The 11308-nt window shown below is 40.7% G+C and overlaps 1 protein-coding gene across 1 annotated transcript; it reads right to left on the bottom strand.

Moving 5' to 3' along the window:
- Positions 1-9699: 9699 nt before the first annotated feature.
- LOC141631445 (uncharacterized) lies at positions 9700-11308 on the bottom strand. The gene is made up of 3 exons (XM_074444112.1): positions 10786-11308; positions 10290-10724; positions 9700-10088 (listed from the first exon to the last, which is right to left on the bottom strand). The coding sequence occupies exons 1-3, from the start codon at positions 11306-11308 to the stop codon at positions 9700-9702; spliced, it is 1347 nt and encodes a 448-aa protein (XP_074300213.1).

The following is an 11308-nucleotide window of genomic DNA, read 5'->3' as shown; positions in this document are numbered from 1 at the left end:
GTCCCCAAGCAAGAACTAGACTCGATCTAATGACCTAATGGAACGAGTTCAATCTCAGAGAGAATTACAACATGTAAAGCCTAAACCAATTTAATGCACAACCAACAATCAATTAGCAAATGAATCATGCAAACGAGTTATGGAGCCGTTAAAACTACTGAATCGTCAACTGTAGAGACTCATCAAATTGGACTCTTACGGGTCGCTCATATCACTCAAACAAGCACAGGCGAATAACGTAAAGATAGAAAGAATTGGTTTTGTAAAGACTCTCACCTAACTACGACCTATAAGAACATGCCTGCAGTCTAATATGAAAGCAATCTCTATAACCGTACATACGCATTCCAACCAACAAGAGACCATGACATATGCCGAGGTATATATGTGGATTGTGAGGTATAGGTAAGAAGAGGCAAAACGTTTATGGAAAAGTGGAGGTACAGGTGATCAAGCTAGTACCAAAACGGAACCATATGGCAACATCCAACTTCTTGCTCAAAAACAAATGGAACGGTGCTATAGCAAGCACAAATTTCACAATCTCCAGGTATAAAAGTAATCAACTAACTCCCCACAAAATATGAATAATACATGGGAGCAAAAAACGCCAAAAGATAAGGATTTTGAATTATGCGAATTGATTCTTTCTCTTTTTATCGAACCTCAGTCGATCGACCAAAAGGGGTAGTCGATCGACCGCATGAACAGTACAGAACTCTTTTTTTTTCTTTTCGAATAATTTTTTTTCATCTTTTTTTTTCTTTTCTATTTCTTTCTTTCCTCCTTTTCATCTTTCCAACAATATCTCAAACATGAGCATATGCTACCAAAAACTAAGTAACAATCCCAAGAACACAGACTACTAGCTTGACAAGGGCAGGCTAAATGTAGGATGTAGTAATGGGACAAAAAGGCTGTTTTTGGCAGTGTGGGGTTCATGGGTGAAAGGAGAAAAGGGAAAACTCTACCACATGTGTCAACTAACCACTGAACGAATGCGTACAGGTATTAAGCAGATTAAGTTCATATTTATGCACATTTATGTGACATGCCTCATAAGGAGTACTACTCACATTCCTAAATAAATTGGTCATAGATGTCACCAGTTATAGGCTCTAAATCTCAGAAATATGATGTAGATTGCCAATTTTCAAAGTCAAGTCTTAAGTCCAGCAAATAATTAACGAAAACTCGTAGATATGCATTTACGATTCTACTAATAACATGTTAATCAAGCAAGGCTCAGGCAAAACAGGTGCAAAATGCAATATCATCCTTGAAATACTACCGTTCCGACTCGACCTATATGCTAAAATAAACGTGCATTTTATGAAAATTTTTGAAATTTTTCAATTTTTTTTAATTTCGTATAAAATGAAATGAACAATGCAAAACAGAATGTAAACGTGAATGCAAGCAAATGATATGCGACGCAAAACCCTTCCCCAAACCAAATCGCACAATGTCCCCATTGTGCAAAATCATGTAATGAAGAAAAGAGAAATGGGAATTTGCGGGAAAATAAATAAAAATGACATGAAGTGGAAATCGGGAACTTACAAGACTTTGAACGCATCAAAGGAGACCTCCCCGAACCAGCGTGAGCTAGGAGGTTTCAGTAGCCAGCAGTGCTACTAATAAGTACCTGAAAGACAAATAAAACCCACGCATAAAATCGAGAAGACACTTTTGAAGCGGTAAATATGTGCACAAATGAGAAAATTAGAAGAAATAAATAATTGGACGGAAAATAAAGTGGAGTAGAAAACTCCCTTAAGTCCGCATATCGACCAAACACAACAGGGGAGAGGTCGTGAATAGGGACAGCAGCGTCCTTGGTCGATCGACTAAGAACGGTAGTCAATCGACCAATGTGTCAGGAACAGTAGCTCCTGGAAAGTGCAACTCAGTCGATCGACCAATGTAGCCAGTCGATCGACTGAAAATACTGCTGTACTCCTTATTTCTTCGTATTTGCTCAATTACGGGAGCTAAAGAGGTCTAAAAAACCTACAAATGCACAATAATACGCGCCCAAAATTGCGCAAGAACCCAAATCAAAGTCTCAAACGCATAAAATCCTAAGCAAGCAAAATAAAATTCGAAGTTTCGCGCACACAAAAGCAATAAACAGTGTCTAACAAAAGCAAATAAAATGTTTGGAAAACATGTGATCAACTAGTAGTTGATCAAGAACGGCCACGGAATGGCCCACTTTGTCGGTTTCTGGCTACTAGAGGTAGCCTCAACGGTGCTTATCTTAGCAGCTGCACCCTTCTTAGCTTCCACGTCCGTATGGCTCAACGGATCAACACTTTCATCGTCTCCCCAGTCAATGACCTCTTCTTGCTCATCAAAGTCCAAGTCGGACTTCCGTTCCTTGACCGGTTCGTCATCAACTTTCTCATCAATGCCATAGCTAAGGCAACCAAGACCTCCTCTTTGAATGATCGGCCTCTTTCTGATTGGAGCAACTTCATTGTTCTTCCTTCCCCAAACCAGCTCCGCAATATCGAAATAGACAAATCTTCCTCCAATTTGCTCCCAACGGGGCGGAGGGGTTACAACAGGAATAGAGATAGGTAAATCAGGAAGCACAAAGTACGATTTCTTGTCAGAAACCGTATTACAAGTCACAGGCCACATGGGGTCCTTTTTCTTAGATGGCTGAGCAAAAACAATAGAATGCTTGCCCACTTTAAAAGTCAGGGTTCCTAGACCGACATCTATGACTGCACCAGCAGTGTGCAAAAATGGCCTACCCAAAATAATGGGAATATGGGCATCCTCAGGCATGTCAAGTACCACAAAGTCGGCGGGGAAGAAGAACTTCCCTATTTGGACAGGGATGTCCTCCAAGACTCCTACTGGCTGGACCGCGGATCAGTCAGCCATCTGTACTGTTATATCTGTCACTGTGAACCTAGTCAATTTGAGCTTCCTAGCTAGACTCAAAGGCATGACGCTTATACTAGCTCCTAAGTCACATAATGCCTTCTCAATAGAGAAGGTACCTATATTGCAAGGAACAGAAAATCTACCCGGGTCCTCTAGCTTATGGGGTGCATTATGAGACAAATAAGAGCATGACTCTTTGGTTAACGTGACAGTATGCACATTTTCAAGTGACTTTTTCTTAGACGGGAGTTGTTTCATGAATTTAGTGTAGGCAGGCACTTGATTGACCAACTCAAGGAAAGGAACTTGTACATTCAAACTATGAATAACCTTTTCAAATTTATTGAAAGATACCTGTTCCTTTGTCGGCACTAGTCGCTCTGGATATGGGGCTGAGAAAAGTACCTTAGCCCTCTCCTCTAAATCGCGCGTGCCGGTATCCGTGGACTTAGGCTGAAAGTCCACCACCTTCTCCTTATTGAATCTCGAACCCTCCTCAGACCGTCTCAAATGTGAGCCATTAACCGTCATCGGATCGAACTTCGGAATCGGGAAGGACCCATCAGCACTCGGGTCTTTCCCCAATACTTTCGAAGTTGTCGAACCCCGGAACAAATGGTCTCTCAAATTATCGGGCATTGAAGGACGAAATTTCTCAATATCAGCAGGGGTCTCAAACGATCGACCACCTTGCTCAGTTGATCGACTGAGATGTACGATTCGAAGCTCTGTAACCGCATATCATATCGATCGATCGGGGTATATCGATCGATCGTGATATACCCGGTAGACGCCTTTTTCTTTGAATTATTCATTCTGACTTTGTTTTGACTCGGTTCCGCCTCATTCTTTTCGTGGGCATCCTCGACCATAGCAGCCCCTCCGGTAGACCCACTCCTCAAAGTAATGGCGTTTAGGGTCTCTTTTGGTCGTTTGAGTCGGTAAGTGTCCGAGAGCTCTAGTGGTACTCTTACTAGCCAACTGAGCAATTTGGCTCTCTAGTAGCTTCATCCCGGCCTCTCTAGCTTGGGACTCCTTCAGTGACAAGTTCTTAAACTCAAGCAAAATCAGAACCATGGGATTGTTGTTCTTGCTGCTTTGCGGCATATAAGGGGGTTTTTGGTATTCTTTGTTGCTTATGATGAGGGGGCACATAAAGCTTGCTTCTGCTTTGTTGTGGAGGTTGAGTCGGATTTAGGACATTCGGCTACTCCACCTCAAGTTGGGGTGAACATTCGGCTCATAGTACGTGCTTGTCTACCTATAATGTTGAAAGGCAAGACAAGACTCGAAAGGACCGGGACAATTCTCTCGAGACATGTCCCTCGGCTCCACATCTTCTCGAGGCACGAAAGGACCGTCTCAAACAAAGCATTTACTTGGTACATCCCACCTTTAGAAGCTCCTCCAAATTCATATTTGTCAAACCTTGCAGTGAGGGCTTCTAGTGCAAAGAACAGAGGAAGATTCAAGACTCTCCTCCGATTTCCTCTCGAATTCCCATATTCGGCCTTATGAGTGGCCAAATCATCGATAATCTTCCACCCCTTAGTCTCTCCCATGTTCTCAACAAATCGGCCATTGGCTGCAGCATCCAATATGGCCCTCGATTGTCATACGATCCATTATAGAACCGATTGCACAAGCTCCATTTTTCGAACCCATGGTGCGGTATGGTTCGCACTGATTTCTTGAACGGACCCATGCTTCATGGAAGTTCTCATCAGCCCTTATTTAAAGCTCGTGATCCGAGCTCTAATGGCATTCGTCTTCGAGGCAGAGAAGTACTTTTTGTAGAATGCCAGGGCTAAGGAATTCCGATCGGTGATCCCATGTGCGGCTCGGTCCGGATCTCTATACCACTCTCTTGCAGCATCACGAAGAGAGAAAATGAACATGGTCTCCTTGATCTGATCTTGGGTCACACCGGCCGGCGGGGGTATAGAGCAGCAATAATAATAAAAATCTCCATGTGCTTGGCTGCATCTTCATTTGCAGCTCCCCCGAACTGGTTTCTCTCAACCAGGTTAATATAGGAAGGCTTTGGCTCGAATTTTCTCGCCTCCCCAGGTAGCTCGAATCCTTTGTAGAGATTCGCAGCTGTTGGCTCTGAGTGACTAGCAATGGTTGCTTCTTCAGCCATAACTGGGATTTCTGGAGAAGTAACTGTCTCGGTTGAAGAAGTAGAGGCAGGAGATGTAGGTGGATCTCCTTCGAACAGAGCGTTCTCGTAGTGGCTTAACAGAGTACTCAGCTCTTCCTCTGTCGATAATACCCTTTGTGATCGTCTCAACTCGCGCAAGGATTTCTCGATCTCAGGATTTAATGGTACTAGTTCGCCACCCTACGACCTGCGTATAAGAAGAAACTACAAAAAGAATATAAGAATAGTTTAAGGAACGGATATCCCTTAAACTAAGAAAGAATAAAACAACTAAAAATAAGAACTATTGCCTCCCCGGCAACGGCGCCAAAATTTGATACCCGTCGTTGTGAGTACCAAAAATAAGATTTATAATTTCCTATTAAGACTAACCTAAGCTAGTGGTAACAGAGTCGAACCACAAGGAGGCAGACGTAATTTATAGCTGTCTAATTCTAGTCTAAGGTAACGAGTGTATGGGTTGAGTTGAATTGGTCTATAGCTAAGAGTAAATAAAGACAATAAACTAAAAATATGGATTAAACAGATAAAGAAGGGGTACTAGGATGGTCGGTTCATTACGCCTTGCGCGGCAAAGATACTAAATCGGTCTGAATCAAACACAAGTGAGGCGGGAAAACAAGAGGTCCTCTCGGTCCACTCTTAACAGATAGCATCTTTCGATCTCGCTATAAGTCCCTAATATCACCAATACTGACTCTCGTCCTGAAAAGTGACTAACGGTCTAAACTATACCTATCTTTCGATCTCAGCATAGTCTAGTCATTTTAATTGGTGGTCTAACAACTATCCCTATCTTTCAATCTAATGGGTCAGTTATAAATTAAGCATCTAACTGGTCGCATGAATTCGATTCGTTAAATACAACATTATAACCAATTAAAACGAAAGGTAACCTCACATGGTCAGTCGATCGACCAGGTATGGCGGTCGATCGATTAACACCCAAATTCAGTCTAAAACAATACTACGCCGCCTACGCTATAATTCGCCTACATCCTAGCACAATTGATTTAGCTACTCATACTAACGTTGTTGATAACAACAATGAAATTAACGAAATAGGCAGAAAGTTTCATGCTTAAAACGAATGAACAAACAATTAACAATAAAGATAAATCGGTTTCGGGAGACTAACTAACAATTCCTATACTAACAATGCAATAAAGATGAACTGAAAATAGAGCGAGTGAATACCGAAATTGCAGAAGGATCGTAACGGAATGATTGAAGTCACAACGAAAATCCAATGCGAAATAGTTTCCCAAACCCTAATTATTTCTAAAGAATCGTATGTAAAACTTAATGTAAAAACTTGATGTCTAAACTGATGTTTCTAGGTTACGTTATATAGCAACTAACGTAACTTTATTTCCTAAACCTAACATAACTTTGGGCTTCAAGATTCACGGTCTTTTAATTCAAATGCGGAATAGCAATTTGGTCGATCGTTGCTAGGGTGGTCGATCGATCAATAGCAATGAACAAGAGGGTCTCGAACGATGGTTGGTCGATCGACTGATGGTAGTGGTCGATCGACTGCTTGAGCTGCTACTTGACTTCTATAATCTCGTGGATTTGTCTTTTGGACCTTGAATTGCGCACCAAGCTCGTTCCTTAAGCGAATACTTCACGTCAAATGCAATGCAAGATACTCGGGGATGGATTTAGCTCGATTTCCGCTGGATTCTTCACATTTCTGCAACAATGTACAAAAATTCGGAAGTAGACGGAAATAGGGAGAAATGTAGCATAAACTACATGAATAGCTCTGAAATGCGTGTAAAATGGGATGTAAAACATCATATAAAAGACACGCATCAGCAGGTATGAGACGATGCGTATGGGATGGCTGGGATGAGTCACCACGTTGCAGTTTAGAAGTCTTCCGTTGTGTCTGACCGTTGATAGTATTTTGAAAGTAGATAGTTTTGAGAACTTGTATTTCCTTTTATCAGTTTTGGTTTTGAACATGTAATCACTTAAACTATAATTACTTTTAAAGTACGTTTCTTTATTATCTTATGATATTCATTGCCTCGGGCAACCGAGATGGTAGCATCCTTATAACTGAGTGGTCTTGGTAAGGCACTTGGAGTATGGGGGTGTTACATCTTCAATAAAGCACCAATCGCCTTGTTGACAAAATGAGTTCCACGGTCACTTATCAAGGCTTCAGGAATCCAAATCGAGCAAATATATTAGCCTTGATAAAATCCGCCACCACATTTGAATCATCAGTCTTAGTGGGGATAGCCTCTACCCACTTAGACACATAATCTACCGCGAGCAAAATGTAAAGATTACCATATGAACTTGGGAAGGGACCCATAAAATCGATCCCCCAAACATCGAAAATCTCACAATTAAGCATGTAGCTTTGAGGCATCTCATTCTTTTGGGAAATATTGCCTACTCTTTGGCAATTGTCACAAGCTTGAGAAAAACCCATGAGCATCTCTAAACAAAGTAGGCCAATAAAACCCGCAATCTAGTACCTTTCTCGCCGTTCTTCTTGCACCAAAATGACCACCACAACCATGTTAGTGGCAAAATTTAAGGATAGAGGTCATTTAATTCTCTGGTATACACCTTCTTATGATTTGGTTGGAGCAATGCTTCCACAAATAAGACTCATCCTACACATTATACTTTGCATCACTACGAAGCTTGTCTTTTTTAGATTTGGAGAAGCCTTTTGGAAATTTAGAAGAGCAAAGAAAATTGACAAGATTGGCATACTATGGCTCTACGGAACGAATAACGAACAAGCTTTCATAGGAAAACACTCCTTTAACAGGATTTTTCTCATGTGGACTCGCTTCAACATCCACCCATCAGCTTAAATGGTCTGCTACAACAATTTCTGCTCCCTTCTTGTCTTTCACCTCCAAATCAAATTCACTAAGCAATAAAATCCATCTTATCAACCTCGGCTTAGCTTCTTTCTTGGACATCAAATAGAGCAGCACTGCATGATCTGAAAATACCACCACTTTCGTACCAAGTAAATAGGACCGGAATTTCTCCAAAGCAAAAACAACGGCTAGAAGCTCCTTCTCAGTCGTGGTGTAGTTCCGTTGTGCTTCATTAAGGGTCATGAACGCATAATGAATGACATGAGCAGCATTCCCCACCTTTTGACCCAACACCCCTCCCAATGTATAATCACTTGCATCACATATGATCTCAAAAGGAAGAGACCAATCCGGTGCCTGAACAATTGGAGCATAGGTAATCCTACCTTTCAACTCATCAAAAGCCTCTTTATAAGCCTTGTCGAAGATGAAATATATCTCCTTTTGCAACAAATTGCACAAAGGTGAAGCGATCTTAGAGAAATCTTTAATGAACTTGTGGTAGAAACCTGCATGACCAAGAAAAGATTAAACTTCACGGATATAGTAGGGTAAGTTAGAGAAGAAATAGTATCAAACTTAGCTTTGTCTACCTCAATACCTTTTGAAGACACAACATGTCCAAGTATTATACAGTGTTCCACCATAAAGTGAAAATTCTCAAAATTCAAAACAAGGTTAGCATCAATAAAACGCTTAAGAATAAGAGATAGATGGTGTAAACAAGTATCAAAAGAATCACCATGCACTATAAAATCATCCATAAATACCTCAATGAAGCGTTCAACATACTTAGAGATTATGCTAACCATACATCGCTGAAAAGTAACAGGTGCATTACAAAGTCCAAAAGGCATGCGTCGATACGCAAAGGTGCCAAAAGGATAAGTAAATGTGGTTTTGTCTTGATCCTCAGGGGCAATAGCTACTTGAAAATGCCCCGAATACCCATCTAAAATTCAATAACAAGCCTTACCCGTTAGTCTTTCAAGCATTTGGTCAATAGAGGGGAGAGGGAAGTGGTCTTTTCTAGTCACCACATTCAACCTACGATAATATATACAAACCCTCCACCCATTTTGGATCCTAGTCGGTAAGCTCACCATCTTTGTTCTCAATTACGGTCACCCCAGAATTTTTAGGGACTAACTGGGTAGGACTCACCCATTTACTGACAGAAATAGGATAAATCATACCTATTTTAAGCAATTTGAGAACCTCTTTCTTCACTAACTCCATCATAGGAGGATTCAATCGACGTTGTGGTTGCCTTACCGGTTTAGCATTATTATTTAACAGAATTCGGTGCATACAAGTACTTGGACTAATGCCTTTGATGTCGGCAATAGTCCAACCAATAGCTAATTTATTATCTAGAAGTACATCTTTCAACCTTGCTTCTTGTTCCTCGGTGAGCTTACTAGAGATGATAACATGAAGTGTTTCTCTCTTACCAAGGAAGATATACTTCAAATGCTCAAGAAGATCCTTAAGTTCTACCGCAGGTCGGTGGCTGCAAAACAGGTGGCAACAATTTCTCTGAAAGAATAGTTAGTGGCAATTTATTATTAAAATTCAAAGGGAGCTCCTCCAACTTACGTAATTCGGCCACAACTTCCTGCAAATTAGTAGAAAAAGCATATTCTACCTCTTGACCTTCTACACTATTTTCCAAAGCTACCTGTAACTCATCATCACCATTAATATTAAAGAAATCTTGAGCTAATGGATCAACAGCATCAACAAAATTCACAGAGTGGTAATCAGCAGGATATTTCATAGCATCGTAGATGTTAAACTGCACAATCTATCTATAGTCATAGACCTACTAGATACATCAATTTTAGTGCTAGCAGTTTTCAAGAATGGTCTACCTAACAAAATAGGAGCCGCATTTTTATCATGTTCCATGTCTAACACATAAAAATCAGCAGGAAAGATAAGATTATCAACCAAAACAAGCACATCCTCAACAATCCCTTTCGGGTAGACATTCGATCTATTAGCCAACTGGATAACAACACTAGTAGCATGCAAAGGACCAAGTTTCATAGATTTATATAAGGAGTAAGGCATCACATTAATAGAAGCTCCTAAATCTAGCATGGCCTTTTGAATCTTAGTGTTTCCAGTGGTGCAAGGAATAGTGAACAATGCCCGGATCACTACATTTAGGAAGCAATTTTCTTTGAAAAATAGCGGACACATGTTCACTATCCTTCACTTTCTTCACCCCTTTCAATTTATTATTCCTTTTAATGTACACAACTCCCATAAGAATTTTGCATATTTAATAATACTTTTCAAAAGATTAAGAAGGAGGATGTTTACCTCACATTTTTGAAATACGTCAAAAACGTCCTTGCCTTGCTCAAAATGGTGAGTCCTCTTAAGTGCATCAGGAAAGGGTACCTCCGGTTCCACCACCAGTATAAAAGAGGGAATTTGCTTCTTCTCCTTAATAATAGAAGCTTCTTCACGTTCCTTGATCACTATCTCTTCCTCTATCCCCTGAATCACCAGTTCCTTGTCTTTTTTTTTCACTTTCTCAGCCTCCACAAGTTGTCTCCCATTTCTCAAAGAGACTGCACTCACATTCTTTGGATTCACCACCGTTTGAGACGGTATTACATTAGAATCTCTAACCTTCAACCGATTAATGGCAGTAGCTAGATGACTAACTTGATTTTCAAGATTCTTAAAATTTTGCTTGTTTTCAGCTCTATCTTGAGTAACACTAAGAGTAAGAGCCCTAATCATCTCCTCCGTGCACATTGATGAACTTGGTGGTGCTTGTTCTCCTAATTGTTATGGCACTTGTTGAGTAAATTGTTTTCCCTTTAGGGGGACCGGATGATGGACCAGCTTGAGAATTTCCCCAATAAAAGTTGGGATGAGCCTTAAATCCTTCTTTATAGGTCTTGGAAAATGGATTCCACTTCCTGTTATTTGGAGTACTCTCCCTAACACCATTCACCTCTTCAGGACCACTTCCTTGTACATAAGGGCATAAATCGCTAGAATGACCCTCAGTACAACATATACTACATATACTAACCATCTGTCTTCCAGATAACATATCACAAAGGGTAGAATCAATGTTATCAACCTTTTCCTCCAAGCCAGGACTAACACCCATAGCATTCACTCCTCTTCGAGATGGTCTTCTCTCAAACTGTCTAGAGGTTTCCGCTAGCTCTGCGATAACCTCCCAAGCGTCATCTGGATTTTTGTTTTCTATATTTCCTCGACAAGCAGAGTGAATCATTCGGCAGTCATCTTGGTTCAGTCCACCACAAAAATAAATGATGAGATCTTGGTCAGAGTAACCATGGTAACGGTAACTAGCACAGAGCTGCTTAAATTTCTCAAGATACTCATACAT

The sequence above is a fragment of the Silene latifolia genome, chromosome Y, assembly GCF_048544455.1.
Source record: "Silene latifolia isolate original U9 population chromosome Y, ASM4854445v1, whole genome shotgun sequence".
Classification (NCBI taxonomy): domain Eukaryota; kingdom Viridiplantae; phylum Streptophyta; class Magnoliopsida; order Caryophyllales; family Caryophyllaceae; genus Silene; species Silene latifolia.
The sequence above is the reverse complement of the archived record's forward strand: the minus strand, read 5'-3'. Positions and strand labels throughout refer to the sequence as shown.

Excerpts from the sequence above, each read along its gene's own strand:
- LOC141631445 (XM_074444112.1), bottom strand. The coding sequence starts at position 11,308 with ATGTATGAGTATCTTGAGAAATTTAAGCAGCTCTGTGCTAGTTACCGT. Across the intron at positions 10,725-10,785 it reads TTGGGGAAATTCTCAAGCTG|GAGAACAAGCACCACCAAGT; the intron begins GTCCATCATCCG and ends CATAACAATTAG. Across the intron at positions 10,089-10,289 it reads GACTCACCATTTTGAGCAAG|TGATCCGGGCATTGTTCACT; the intron begins GCAAGGACGTTT and ends TCCTAAATGTAG.